A 15,198-nucleotide genomic window follows, 5' to 3' on the forward strand; every position below is an offset into this window, starting at 1 on the left:
TGCTCATACTCCACTGTGTGTTGTTAAAGAGATTTCACATGACTACAGCATAATCCAAGGCGGTGCAGGATATTTTCCTCTTGCATAAATTTGGTACTGAATGCAGTCATGTGTCAAAGAAAGCATTAATTTTTACAGTTTGGGGGTTTTATATAATGAAAAAGAGTAGAGTAAAATGTTCTCTTTCAACTTCCATAAGAACGGAGGGCAATTGCATAAAAGTTTGGTTGATGAAATTCAGATATCATTTTGGTCAAAGATAGGATGAAGTCCTGTGGTTAATATTTGTTTACAATGAAGCAATTTTTGCATTATTTTAATCCAGATGCTTTTATTTACAAGTGACTTCAATTTATTAATTTGGAAGTAAAAACCTTTTATTTGTAGATTTAAAATACTGATTACATCTATGAAACTGTACAGCCCTCTTTTGTGCCCACAATTAAGGAGCAACCCTGATCTTGCAGGTCATTGGCCATCTCTGTATCACTTGTGAATGCTCTTGTTGGAGGTTCTTTGTCTTTATTTTTGTCACTGTTACATATGTCATAGAAAAATGTCCTTGGAAGAGGTTTTCATTAGGAATCCACCACCAGAAATGTGGCCAAAATAGGAATGTTTTCTTTATTGATCTTTAAAGCTCACTTTCATGATTTTTTTTTTACTTTTGTGGTTCTTAATGCTGGGCCTGTCTAAGGCCGATGTGTGAATATCTGACTTTGCATTTAGCTGATTTAGAGGTGATAATGTTCAATATATCAACCATAAGGTTGTAATGTTGTGGATAAAATGTGGTTTCCCTCCTAGAGATCAGCTTTAAGTATTACAAATGTGTGGGTTTCTTGAGATGGGTGACATCGTATGAGATGTTTCAAATAAAGGAACCCTCCAAAAATGTGGTGAATTGAAATTACAGTATAAATTCCTGAAATCGTCAGTTTTTTCATTAATTTTAATTTTCCCTTTAGGATCTAATTACGCCATGTCTAATGGGGGCGGAGCCGCCAGTAGCTCCACTCACCTGTTGGACTTCCTGGAGGAGCCTATCCCTGGCGTGGGAACCTACGACGACTTCCACACCATTGACTGGGTCAGAGAGAAGTGCAAAGATCGTGAGAGACATCGAAAGGTGAGGACACAGAAAATCTCCACATGCTCCACATGCTCCACATGCTCTAGCTCTGTAGAACCAAATGTCCTCACAGGACAGCAAAATGTTTCATCAGGAAAGGCTTTACTACCTCGACGCAGCTTCAGTTCCCCTTTCAAGTTTAATGTGGGACAGAATGTTGCAAAAAGAATGGAGGATGTAGGAACTTCCATGTTAATACATTCACCCCAATCTGCAGAATTTAGCAGACGTCTCATTTCCTGTTCACAAAGCTTTTGTTGTGTCAGCAAAAACAAATCCCAAACTGCACAGGAAACATGGCATTCTGGGAAATGGCAGCATAAAAAGGTAAAGCCATAGCTTGTTTGGGATGCTCCTTTAAGCCAGCTAAACTAAACTCTGCAAATAGAAAATAGTCATTAACTTTGACATGAAAACATTCTCGGGGTGGGTTTTTTTAGGGTATGTTTACACAGAAAAAGCGATTACATCCTGTTCTATCAGGACTAAAGCCAGTTTTAAGTCCCACTCCGATCATCTTTATCTATTTTGTTTATCTAAGTAGGCATGCAACAGATCACAAAACTGACGGTTCGGATCGTGTTGTGGTTTGAGAGTCACGGTTTGTATCATTTTTTGGATCAGTAAAAGGCAAAAAAAAAACAACAGGAAAATGTACAAGATATAGCCCCAAATTAATGTTTTAAAAGCTTCAAAGCATATATTTAATAAAACATGTATAAAGTACTTTAAATATATATACTGTGTATATATTAATATATCGAAACATTAATGATTTATTTTAACTCAAGATATTCCTTTAAACAAAAAAATACTCAAGATGCCCATATAAAGAAAGTGCATTGTTGTATATTGCATCTCATAAAATAGCAAAAGTACATTTAAAAAAAAAAGTAAGAGAAGCAGGGGATGCCAGAATGCTGTGGCTATTTCAAAGCGTTATGACTCAGTTCTCACTCATACGGTCTTGTACTTTTGTTATGACGTTTTTAGGCTAACTAAAAACTAGGACATTTTTCTGCAGGAAAAAAATCCCCTTTGAGTTTAGGGTGGAGTAAGCCTGCCCCCATTTCCCATCATGCTTTTGTCTATACGCACTTTTGCTAGCTAACAGCCCGTAACAACCCCAATATAACATTACTGGTGCAACAAAAATGGTGAGCAATATTGGAGCTATCCAGCCGTAGTTTTGAGTCAGATGCCAGCTCGGACGAGGAAAACAAAGATGTACATGGATGTAGTCGTCTGCAAATGGATGCATTAGAATGGAGCAGAGCAGAGCAGTGAGCTTGTGTCCTTTCAATTGTTGTTTGTAAATAACAACTACAAACTGACATATTTTCATCTGCTGCTGATCACAATGATTTTAATAAAGCAATAGTCAGAAATACTTTATTTTAGCTTAATTTCTTTAAATGTTCTCCATCATGAGAAAAATTTCACAGAAACACGTTATAAAGACCAAAAACATGATTTTCATTAGAGTAGGTCATTAACCTTTATCCTGTCTCATAGACTAAAACCTTTTTAGCACTCTAAAGGCAAAGGTTTTCATAGCATAAAAACATTTGATTTTTTTTTTCTGTGGAAATTAAAGTTTATCTTTTAGAAATACAATTAAATACAACCAATCAAATAAAAAACAATAGGCTGGTGAATAATAATTTTATGAATTGTAAAAAAAAAAAAAAAAGAACTTCCGCACCCGATTCCTGTTGGATATTTCAACAAAAAGGATTTTTTTTCAAATGCTGACAATAAACATTAACATTTGGACTAAACAGTCCACTATTTATAAAATGTTAGATGCATATCTTTATGCCTGTATATATTTGAAAGTTGTCATGCAGCCTTGCAGGAAAAAAAAAAGTGAACACAATCCATGAGTATTTTACCCTGATGGAACTGTTTTATTGTCCAAATATTGATTTTGTTTTTTAGCACGTTTTCCAAACATTGCTCAACTCAATACTCTTTAGATAAAACTTGAATTTTGATGTTTTTGTATTATTAAAACAGCCCCACGTATGATACAGTAAGTGGTGTGATCAGCTGATTTATTAAGCTAACATAAAGAGGAGTAGAAGAAATGTTAGACCCATTTGAATTTTGCGAGAGTCTGAATATCTTCTGAAACCTTTTTTTTGAGGTAGTCTTACAGACTTTGGTTATAGTTTAAAAATGTATTTAAAAGGGATTATATTTTAAATAAAAATGAATAAATACTTGAAAAAAATGGTCTGCATGGATAGTTTTCATTTTTCCACTCGACTACTTAAAATTTGTATTTATTTCTGCTTTTATGTCTAAATTTGTTAAGATTCGCATTTGTTTACATACTAAATCTCTCTGGTTTATCTTTGTTTTTTGCACATATAGATCAACAGCAAGAAAAAAGAGTCTGCATGGGAGTTCACAAAGAGCCTGTACGACGCCTGGTCCGGCTGGCTGGTCGTAACGCTCACTGGTTTAGCATCAGGTAACACAATGGTTAAACCACACACACACAGGCACACACTCTCACATGACTTGTAGCCTCACTGCTGTGTACTCTCACATGCTTTGCCTCAAGCAGCCTCTGCTCTGCATTTTCTGTTTTCTGCTTCCTTTTCATGTATTCAGAACAAACCATCTTCCATGGCAAAGCCAAAGCAGACTCCTGTTTCCAAAAGTTACAGATTCCCCAATAGTCACATTTATAAATCTATTACATGAAGAACAGCTTTTGTTTCCCCTCCAACCTGTACTTGTCAACTACTTGACTCAAAATTAGAACACATATAGATGTTTTTTTTTTTTTTTAAGTATATATGTGGACTATTAGCCACTTAGCCAGTTATACTTCTCACTCCTAATTTTAAAAAAATGAAAGACCCACTCTGATCATCTTTTGATCTATCTTGCAAAACATTTCCAGTGCCCCTCCCTGTTGCTGAGAGGTCTTTGTTTAGGCGCTCTACCGCTAGCTTAAAGCCTCTCACAACCCCTACCTAACGGTACTGATGCAAAAAATATGGCAAGAAATATTGGAGCTATCCAGATGTACCGTTTTGAGCCAGATGCCAGTCTAGACAAGGAAAACAAAGACGTATGTGGATCTTTCTGTCTGCAATTGGATGCATCAAAATTGATGCATAAACATCAACAGTGTAAAGACTGTTAATAAGTTCAAAGCTGCTATGATGCAAAAAGTCATTTTGAACATTTGTAGTTGTTTATTTTCTTTTGAAAATCTTCCAAATCCTGAGCCTGGATTTTGCCTTTCTTCCTTTTTTATCTTTCCTCGTCTGGTACCTCTCCCCTCCCTGTCTCAACCTCCTTCCTCCCTTTTTATTTCTCCCCTGCCAGGTGCTTTGGCTGGCCTGATTGACATTGCTGCTGATTGGATGAATGACCTGAAGGAAGGCGTGTGTCTGAGCGCCATGTGGTTCAACCATGAGCAGTGCTGCTGGACGTCCAATGAGACCACCTTTGCTGAGAGGGACAAGTGTCCTCAGTGGAAGAGCTGGGCTGAGCTCATACTGGGACAGGCTGAGGTAGAATACCACTTCAGAGCAGTCAGAGCTGCTGTGCATTTGTTGGTTTGCTTATTTATGAAATGACAAAAAAGTACCCTTTTAACGCAAAAAATGTGGGTATATGCAGCACAAGAAAAATAATTCGATAACTACGAAAACGGAAAATGGCGTCAAGAAGTGTCTGCAGGGCTTGTTGTAGCTTCTTTTTCTGATCTTTTCTTGCTCTGTGCTTGTTTTCTGCAGGGTCCTGGCTCATACATCATGAACTACTTCATGTACATATACTGGGCTCTTTCCTTCGCCTTCCTGGCTGTCTGCCTGGTCAAAGTATTTGCACCCTACGCGTGCGGCTCAGGGATCCCTGAGGTAAGACACATGCATTCCCCTTTCAGAAGTAGAATTTCTTTTTCTTTTTCCAAGAAAATAGAACTGTTTTTTGTATTTTTGTTAGACAAAAGACAAAGACTTTGAATCTTTTGCTTATTAATCTTTTAAACTTGTTTTTTTTTTTTACAAGCAACTAGCTTAATGTATTATGTAGATTTGCTTTAGCAACTAAATATTCACTTTCTTTAATAAAAGTGCAGTTTTATTACCTCCTGTAAGAGTTGGTTTTAGTATATAAAAGGCAAAAATTATCTGGAGATGAAGGTGTTTTGCAGAAACTTTCCTATCTGTAACGTCATTCATATATGGCTGTTTCATTTAAAGGTGAAAAATGTGGGTATTAAAGAGAATTGTCTTTGCTGACGTGTAATTTTTACTCTTCACAACTAATTTGAGTTTAATATAGCCTATAATTAAACACTGATCTTTCCAGTGTAGAAACAAACTGTCACTAAAGCTCTAAAAACACACAGTATGTGTTTTTCTGGGTGATCCCTGTCCTCACTCCCTGCCACTACGTCATTATCCAGGCAGATGATTTAGAAAAGCTTGGGCTTCAGTAACACTCATTCAATCCGTATCAAAACAGATAAATAATCAAGTTGTTTTTAAAACCTTTTCTTAAATTTAACCATTTGGTAAAAAGTGAAGCACGCTATTATTGTGCTCCTTCATTTACTCTTTATTTACACACACTTTAGTTTATTGAGTCATAACTTCCTGAACGTGAAACTCAACCTTCTACTTGAGCTTTTATTTGACCTCTGTCCTGCTCCTCCTCACTGCCCACTCTCCTCTGTCCCCAGATCAAGACAATCCTGAGTGGGTTTATCATCCGGGGTTACCTGGGGAAGTGGACGCTGATGATCAAGACCATAACCCTGGTTCTGGCTGTAGCATCTGGCCTTAGCCTGGGTAAAGAGGGTCCTCTGGTCCATGTGGCCTGCTGCTGTGGGAACATCTTCTCCTACCTCTTCCCCAAATACAGCAAGAACGAGGCAAAGAAACGAGAGGTAACGTGTGTGTTGGTGTTTTCAATTCTCCCTCGTTTTACTGCTGCATGTTTTTTCATCATTAACGTGTTTCACTTTCTCAGGTCCTCTCTGCTGCATCAGCTGCTGGTGTGTCTGTTGCTTTTGGAGCACCAATTGGAGGTGTTCTCTTTAGTTTGGAGGAGGTGCAGCAGATTTGATTCTTTATTGTAAAAAAACCAAAAAACATTATGCTAACAACTGCATATTTAACAATCAAAAATGTTCCTGTCTTTTATCCAGGTGAGTTACTACTTTCCACTCAAAACTCTGTGGCGCTCCTTCTTTGCTGCCCTAGTGGCGGCCTTCGTCCTGCGCTCCATTAACCCGTTCGGAAACAGCCGCCTGGTGCTGTTCTATGTGGAGTACCACACACCATGGTACCTGTTTGAGCTCATTCCCTTCATTCTCCTGGGAGTTTTTGGGGGGCTCTGGGGAGCCTTTTTCATCCGAGCCAACATCGCCTGGTGCCGGCGGCGCAAGTCCACGCGCTTCGGTGAGAAGACAATCTGTCATTAATAGGGATGTCAGAATCCGATCACGTGAACGGAAATTGGGCCTGTTGATGTGGTTAATGACTCAATCGAAAATTGGATGTTATAACCCAATCAGGGATCAGACATTTAATTTATTCTTATGTCTGTCCTGAGGCCGGAGGGTCGAGGGTTCAAAACCATGGCTGAGTCATACCAAAGACTATAAACATGCCCAAATGTAATACTGCTTGACACTCACCATTAAGGGGTTGGATTTGGGGGTTAAACGACCAAATGTTTCCCAAGCACAGCTTTGTCTTCAGCTCACCGCTCCCCTAGGGCAGCGGTCCCCAACCCCCAGGCCACGGAACGGTACCGGTCCGTGGGTCATTTGGTACCAGGCCGCACAGAAAGAATAAATATCTTACATTCCGTTTTATTTATTTCAGAATCTGAAAGATGTTTTATGTTGAAAAATTGCCCGATTTTCTCCATCCGTCTATGTCACTCTTGAAGCAGGCCATGGGGCTCTTCTCGGTCACGTGATAGGTTACCGCTAAAATAAGCGAAAATGAGCAAAATGAGTAAAAAACAAACGTCTTTGGAAAGTTTCTGTGCCAAGGGGGAAAAGGTCCAGCCAGGAGACAGAAGAGGAGCATTTGACTTCCAAAAAAAGAAAGCTACATTTAATAGACAGTACTTCTTTTTAGCACCATGAGAGTGGGGAAGGGGAGAGGATGATGACACCTATGCGATGTACAATGTCATGCGTGTCAAAACAAAAGTTCAAAGTACGTTTTGTCACGTCTCTGTTCCTCCTTTGTCGTAGCGTTGCTGCATCTTAAAGACTGGTCCGTGAAAACTTTGTCTGACGTCATAGCAGTCCGTGGCGTTAAAAAGGTTGGGGACCATTGCCCTAAGGGGATGGGACAAGGATGGGACAAGAACAAATTTCACACGTGTGACAACTAATTGGATTTTAACTATAACTTCATAAAATTAAACAACCTTTGATTCTTTTGAATAGAAGTCATTTACTATGCAAAATCTTTAAGAATTTTCTTCCATAACCCTCTTCAAACTGAACATGCAAGAGGTGACAGTGGAGAGGAACGACTGAAACCTCAGAGGAAGTAGACAGAGGAAGACCAGCTATCTGCCTCAAAATGTTGTTACAAAAATCAATGAAAAGTCTTAACAGGCACAAAAAATGCAGAATTTTCTAATAGAGAGAGGAAATGTAGCAGTTCACAGTCGAGATCCCTTAGTGTGTGAGTTAAAGGAAATTACTTTGTCAAAATTTACTGAGATTTGCAAGTGTATCATTTGTCTGACTTGCTTTGGATTTTATTTTGAAGGGAAGTACCCAGTATTGGAGGTGATCCTGGTGGCGGCCATTACAGCAATAGTGGCTTTTCCGAACCCTTACACCCGTCAGAACACCAGTGAGCTGATCAAGGAGTTGTTCACCGATTGCGGCCCTCTGGAAACTTCTCAGCTCTGCAAGTACCGCAGCCAGATGAACGGCAGCAAAGCTTTCACCGACGATCCAAATCAGCCGGCGGAGCCCGGGGTCTACTCCGCCATGTGGCAGCTCTGCCTGGCACTCATTTTTAAAATCATTATGACCATCTTCACATTTGGGCTAAAGGTGATCCCAGGAGACAGAAGTATGATATAGTTTTACCCTGCATGACTCTCCCAAAGTCCAATCACCATCTGTCATCCTCAGGTACCATCAGGTTTGTTCATCCCCAGCATGGCCATCGGCGCCATCGCAGGCCGAATTGTTGGCATTGCCGTGGAGCAGCTGGCTTATTACCACCACGACTGGTTTCTGTTCAAAGAATGGTGTGAGGTGGGGGCGGACTGCATCACTCCAGGGCTTTACGCCATGGTGGGAGCCGCGGCCTGTTTGGGTAAGTCCAAAAATTACCAAGTAATGGTTTAACTGGAGAAAAAAGTTAGAAAATCGTTGAGAAATTTGACTCTCAATGTAAAAATGGAATGATTTTCTTTCCTGGTAGGTGGTGTGACACGTATGACCGTCTCTCTGGTTGTTATTGTGTTCGAGCTGACGGGTGGGTTGGAGTACATCGTCCCCCTCATGGCAGCCGTCATGACCAGCAAATGGGTGGGCGACGCGTTTGGCCGAGAAGGGATCTACGAGGCTCACATTCGCCTGAACGGATACCCGTTCCTGGATGCCAAAGAGGAGTTTACACACACCACGCTAGCCAGAGAGGTGATGAGACCGCGGCGCAACGACCCGCCTTTGGCAGTCCTGACTCAGGATGACCTGACGGTGGAAGAGCTGCAGAGTGTCATCAATGAAACCAGTTACAATGGTTTCCCAGTCATAGTGTCCAAGGAGTCGCAGAGGTTGGTGGGCTTTGCTCTGCGCAGGGACATCACCATTGCTATAGGTAGGGGAGGAGAAAAGCATACAAAACATACAAAATCCAAGATTTTTGAAAAAGTTACCTTTGTTTTCTTTTTATAAATCTTTATAGAAAACGCTCGTCGGAAACAGGAAGGCATTTTACTTAACTCCAGGGTGTACTTTACCCAGCATGCGCCTTCACTGCCTGCTGACAGCCCTCGGCCCCTCAAACTGCGCTCCATACTGGACATGAGCCCCTTCACGGTCACTGACCACACCCCCATGGAGATTGTGGTAGACATCTTCAGAAAGCTGGGGCTGCGCCAGTGCCTAGTCACACACAACGGGTAAGTTTATTGTTCTGAAGGGTAGGACGTGCTGAAGGATCCCTCACGCCCTCGTCTCACATTCTACCCGATGGGAGGCTCACAAACACATGTACACATTGTGTTGCATGGGCTCTCTGATCCTGCATGAACTGGCTGGTTGCTGTGCTGCACTTCCTTTATCCCTTCACTAGGCGTTCACTAGCAGTGTCCTTAAGCTGCTCTCTTAACTAACCACCTATTTTGTGTGACACGAATCTTTGGAAAAATTACACTATTTTTCTACAAGACAGCAGATTTTCAGAGGGTTTTTAATATAATAGGTTATGTTGTCTGGTGAATTCCTATTCTCTACATTTGTTTTGCACACGGAGTTGTTTGTTGGTGGGCTTATAGAACTTCAGCTGATTTTGCTGTGGTTATCCCTGAAGTGAAACTGAGCAGCAGTGTTCGTTTTTGTGCTGATTTAATTTTGGGTAACTTAATTTGTGTTTCCAATCATGGTGTATTTTTGTGTTCTAAGCTTGTTAACAAATCTCTCAAGAAGACCAAAACTAACAGTATTTTAACTTGTTCTGTGATAAACTGGATTTTTGTTTGTTAAAGTCCTTTCAGTTTGCAGAAATGCCAGGTTCATCCTGTTGAGTAAACTTATTAGTAGTGGTATTTTAATTTTTTTTGTTGCACCTAAACTTGGTAAACTGAAAGACAAAACATTAAGCAACAATTATAAATGGAAATACTCAATGAAAATGTTTTGTTCACACCAAGCCCTCGTTAATGCAGATGTGGGTAGAGTATTCAATAAATATGTACAAGTAAAAGTACAATATTTTGTAGTATAATGCCTCGTTTCCACTGAGGGGTCCACACCAGGAGATGAAGTGTCGCTCTGTCTGATCAGCAGGTGTAGCCTCAACTTTAGCTTCTCCCTCTAGCTTCTGGAGCTTCAAGGTTATGAAGATATTTTTGGACAAGCATTAAGCATTGAATTTGATGCGTGGTAAAAAAGAGGCAGTGGACGCCAATTTGGTTTGGTCTGAAAGCAGTGTGAAAAGCAACAAGTATGGTTCCCTTTTGGGAATACTTAAAATGTACTAAAGTAAATGGTACTAGTTCCTGCCCTCCTCCACATTTATGTACGCTCACAAATCACAGAGAGAGAAGTAACTAATGTGTGAAAAACCGTGTATTGTGTTAAAAAAAACACATTTTATGCAATTTAACATGGATGATGGCATTAATGGCAGAACAAACAAGAAAATGCCTGAGATCTTAAATGCATACATAATAGTCCTTTAATCAGAGGACAGTTTTCAGTTTGGTTTCAGTTGCAGGAATGTAGTCCTCAGGGAACCACACAAAAGAAAAGACTGTAATCTTGCATGTAAACAGTAAGAAACTAAATATTCTGGAAAACCCACTAAAGTTGGCAAAAATGATAACCGGTACTTAAGGGCAGGGGTGCTCATTACGTCGATCGCCATCGACCGGTCGATCTTCAAGGACATGAGGGTAGATCGCAGGCCAGCAGAGATAAATAACCACAAAAATAAAAATATACTTCAGCAAATTAAATCCTCACCGAGAAGTACGTGACTTGATTGACATGCAGAACGGCCAATCGAACATCCCCTGATACATACGTCACTGCACATGCGTGTATAAATACACTGAGGGCAAATTCTGTCTGTCATCAGAAAGTCGCTACTTGTCCCACGGCACGTCAAGTCCCCGGCAGAAGACCACTCTGGCCCACTGGAGTGTTTATCGAGGCCCAGATCGCACCGCGTGCCTCTGCAGTTCCAGCCCGACGGATCCGAGCTCACTAAGCCAGCAGTGTTTTCCTGTAACACGCGTTTCTGGCGCTGGCGCTTTAGAAATGCCATACTCCCCCCATTGCACGGTTTACAGCAGAGCATGAAATACGATAGCCACTGCTTTCTGTTTTTGTAATGAAACACCTCATCTGTTAATACAGAAGTATCTTGTGTACTCTTACTGTGTAGTTTTTGAATTATCAGTACATAAACAATGTTATGTACTAATGGTTCATAATACTATGTTAATTAAACAGTATTTTAGTCTCAAAATACAGTGTGTGTGCGTGCGAGGGTGTGGGTGGGTGGGTTGGTCGTTGCGTTGCGTGTATATCTTTAAGACATTGTCATCTCAAAAGTAGCTCACATGCCAAAAAAGTGTGGGCACCCCTGCTTTAGGGCACAACAAAACAAAAGTCACACAATGTGGTTAGACTACACTGGCCTCAATCCCTAGAGGGGCTAATAGGCAGCAGGGAATTGGTCAGAGGCATTGGTGGGAAGTTATTCTAGTGAAGTGTGGTTATTCATGTTTAATATGAAATAACAGCTTTTGCACAGTATGCAACACCACAGATACATCAAACTTTATTCCCAGCTCAGCATTGTTCAGTCGTAACACACAAAAAACAAAACTACACTGGCTTTTTCCAGTCAGCTCAGTTCATATCCCTCCACCAGGCTCCTGTCTACCGTACCCATTATGCGTCGTGCACCACAGAAAAATCAATTTGAGATCAATAACTTAACCAGAATTAGTCAGCACAGTCACATTTTGAGAAAATTAAAGAATTTTAAGCCTTATGGTCCAAGCAATGTAGTATGTTTATGTTTTCATCTCCAAAAAACTTCAGATTTTAATGAAAGGAGAATATTGGAGCTTTGGTTTTCTTGTGTGATTTGCTGACAGCGACTCTTTTGACTTAATTTTAGTTCATTCATACCTTCTCAGTTCTCTGAAATGTTTGTTGTTTTTAATTTGTTTTCGAATGTACTGTCAAACTCATTTGTTATGTTTTGTGCTGCTGTCTGTGTGTGTTGATTGTTCCGGCCAGTCTGCCGAGTAACAGCTGTGTGTTTCAGGATTGTGTTGGGCATCATCACAAAGAAGAATATATTAGAGCATCTGGAGGAGCTCAAGCAGCACACGGAGCCCCTGGTGACTAGCCCCACCCCTTTACACACGTGAACTTTCCCCCCACTTTTTACACTCGCCTCTTAGGAAGGATGCATGAAAAGTGGTGTGAAAAACTGCTGACAGTTCCCAACCTCATTCTCCAACTGCTTCCTCATCTTTCTTACCTCACACTCTAGTCTTTGGTGGGTTGGTTTGTTTTGGATTCCTTCAGTGGTAGAGAGGTCCGTGTTCTCTGAACTTCATCTTCATCACTTGTAGCTGGAAGCCTTCTAGAGATATCATGCGTTTCTGGAGATTTGTGGGTCCTGTAACGTGGGGACTTCAGTGGGAACTGTCACCTTCATCACTCATGAGCCCCTTTCAGACATGCATCACTGAATGCACTGGAGGTTTGATTGCATCTCCTCACATACAGACCACAGTGGCGCGGGGGGGGGAAAGGAACCTTTCCAATAGTCCTGTGGAGTTTTTTAAATTAAATCTCTTTTGTTTCCATTTTCATTTGAATATTCTACACACAAAATGAGATGAGGTCATTCTTTAATAAGTGTAACCCTTTAATAGCAGAGCTTTGGCTCTAGTGTCGACATTCTTTCAACTATCGTAACTCTCTAACTGTGTATTAATGTAATTCCAGTGAATTCTGAAGCGGAAAAAGCAGCTTTGCACTGATATGCAACACTTTACAGTAACAATATTAGATTCATTTGGGCCCGATCCAATTTCTATTTTATTTTATAGAGATTATGGAATTCATTTTTAACCTCTTAAGGCCGGCATTCACATGCATGGACATCACGTTTTGGGTTTTAGTACCTGTACCCCAGTAGTTAATTCTGCTTAACTGGGGCTTTTTAAAGAGGAATAAAAACAGGATTGGGTCTAGCCTAGCCTAGCTTAGCTTAGCCGAACTGTTTAGTGCGGCTCCTGCCGAAACTAGCGCTACAATAAATTATGGTGATCTGTTCATGATATGCAGAATTCTAGGAGAGTGCTTGGCTGGAACAACAAGCTTGAAATATATAGCACTGATCATAATAAGAGTAAATTAAATGTTCGATTCCTTGATCGGGCTACAACATCCCGTTTTTATCGAGTCATCAACCAAATGATCAGACCTGATTTCTGATCACACAATCGGATCGGGACATCCCTACTTTACCGTAGTGAAGAGCTAGTGCAGTCAAGGTAAAACAGCTGATTCTGTTGCGGAGAAAAGCAGCTTTGTTCCATTTTGCAACATTGGACATTAGTAAAGTGTTGCACGTTGGTGCTGATATGAAAAGCTGCTTTTCTCCACATTAAAACCAGCTGATTTACTTTGATGGTGTAAACTATCAGAGTTACGGTATGTAAAAGAGCGTGTGTTATGTAGGGGTTGCCGGTGTTAAAGGGTTTACTTAAACCAAGATAAAATGTAAACAGGAGTAAAAGAATTAGGAAAATCAGATTTCATTTTTTGGTCAATAATACGCTTTGATTTGACAAAATAAAAGCATTATTGTACTTTACTCAGTCATAAATTTTACCTAAATAGTTCTCATTGAGTTTTGGAATTCTTTATAATTGGCTTAACAAAAGTCAAAACAAAGTTTTTGTCTTTTTAATCAATGCCCAACAAATTATTCCACATTATTTTACAATATTAAAAATAACATTTAGACTTTTTTTTTCTTTAAAGAGAACACACAAAGTGAGCTCTGCAGTGGCAGAAGAGTGCTAAACCACACAAATGCCAATTATCCAACTCAAATATGAAAGCTTTTGTCCGAACAGCTCTAGCAAGCAGCTCTTACTTAAAGGAAACTCACAATGTTGGGATTACAACTATGATGGAATTATAGAAATAATAGCCATGTAGAAAAGGTTAACTGTAGAAGTACAAACAACTGTCACTAATTTGGGAGAGTTTGAGTGAAAGGATTTTTTTAGAAGCAAGTTCTTTGCAAGTGTTTCTGTCACAAAAGTGAAGACATTTCTGCTTCTACTTGTAATTGACAACCTCAAAATAAAAGTTCTAGCTCAAGAAATATCCTACAACTCTATCTGTGTATTGTTCAGATCACCGAAGCTCAAAAAGGTTTGATTAAAAAAAAACTCCAACTCCTTGAAAAGTATCTTTTTTTTTTCGACCTCATGATTGGCTGCTGGTCCTTACGTCCAGCAGTCAGGACTTGAACTTGCAGCTTTTCATATCTGAAACGGGCTCAGTAGATTCTCACCTCCAACTGCATTCATGCCTTCTTTAAGCCTGCTTAGTCCTAACCGCTTCATTATAGAACATCTATATTTCCACACTTTTCATCACATATTTATGTTTGAAATAAATATATATTGAAATTTTATAGGGATCTGCAATTTATTTTTAGTTATTTTGCTTTTTGTTTTGTTACTCATCACTTTTGGCCACAAAGTGGTATTTTTAATCTCTAAAAGTAAAAGCTTAGCATGAATCTTTCCTTTACATTAATCATATTTTCTATCAGTTGAATCTACGTGCGTGCAGGCGGATGATGTCCTTTAAAATCAGACATCATGCATGTGGTGTGCCTCTCATTTATCACTTCAACAAATGCTTATTTTATTTTGAAAGTTCACTCAGGCTTTTTTTTTCCCTCCTCAAAACTCCTCACTGCCCGATCCCGCTGCTTTGCCCTGGGTCCTCACAGATCAACGACATGTGATGGATCGCCTAAACAACCACTTGGCGAGTAGCAGCCCGCCTTGAGACAGCAAAGCAATTTTCTATTAGTGATGTTTGTCATTAGAAAGAGGAGAAACGATCTGTAGTGGCACCATTCATTTCCACATTTCCCTCAGTGTGTAGTGGTAGCTCATGGTGAAGTGTTGTCTTAGCACTGTAGTAGCTCAGCTTCTTAGTGTGATGTGAAATACGTCCTCTACTGGAACCTGGCAGTGTCTCCAGTGACCAAGCTGTGTCCCGCTCTTCAAAATCTTCCCAGGAAGACATCAAGCAGTCTTATTTT

General features: G+C 40.0%; 1 protein-coding gene across 8 annotated transcripts in view; it reads left to right on the forward strand.

Moving 5' to 3' along the window:
- clcn3 (chloride channel 3) overlaps window positions 1-15,198 on the forward strand; it is a 51,020-nt gene that overhangs the window by 32,195 nt on the left and 3,627 nt on the right. For 3 of the 8 annotated variants that reach the window (XM_023949077.2, XM_011487593.4, XM_011487592.4), the window contains 12 exons: window positions 969-1,129; window positions 3,512-3,611; window positions 4,481-4,668; window positions 4,894-5,016; window positions 5,844-6,050; window positions 6,134-6,214; window positions 6,312-6,564; window positions 7,903-8,195; window positions 8,277-8,463; window positions 8,572-8,970; window positions 9,058-9,274; window positions 12,157-12,232. In XM_023949077.2, the coding sequence (XP_023804845.1) occupies window positions 969-1,129; window positions 3,512-3,611; window positions 4,481-4,668; window positions 4,894-5,016; window positions 5,844-6,050; window positions 6,134-6,214; window positions 6,312-6,564; window positions 7,903-8,195; window positions 8,277-8,463; window positions 8,572-8,970; window positions 9,058-9,274; window positions 12,157-12,232 (2,285 nt within the window). Of the gene's footprint in view, window positions 1-968; window positions 1,130-3,511; window positions 3,612-4,480; window positions 4,669-4,893; window positions 5,017-5,843; window positions 6,051-6,133; window positions 6,215-6,311; window positions 6,565-7,902; window positions 8,196-8,276; window positions 8,464-8,571; window positions 8,971-9,057; window positions 9,275-12,156; window positions 12,233-14,880; window positions 14,919-15,198 lie in introns of all 8 variants that reach the window. The other 5 variants (XM_023949078.2, XM_078935897.1, XM_004079856.5 and 2 more) reach the window with 2 other exon arrangements.

The sequence above is a fragment of the Oryzias latipes genome, chromosome 18 (assembly GCF_053564925.1).
Source record: "Oryzias latipes strain Hd-rR chromosome 18, Olatipes_Hd-rR_3.1".
Taxonomy (NCBI): Eukaryota; Metazoa; Chordata; class Actinopteri; order Beloniformes; family Adrianichthyidae; genus Oryzias; species Oryzias latipes.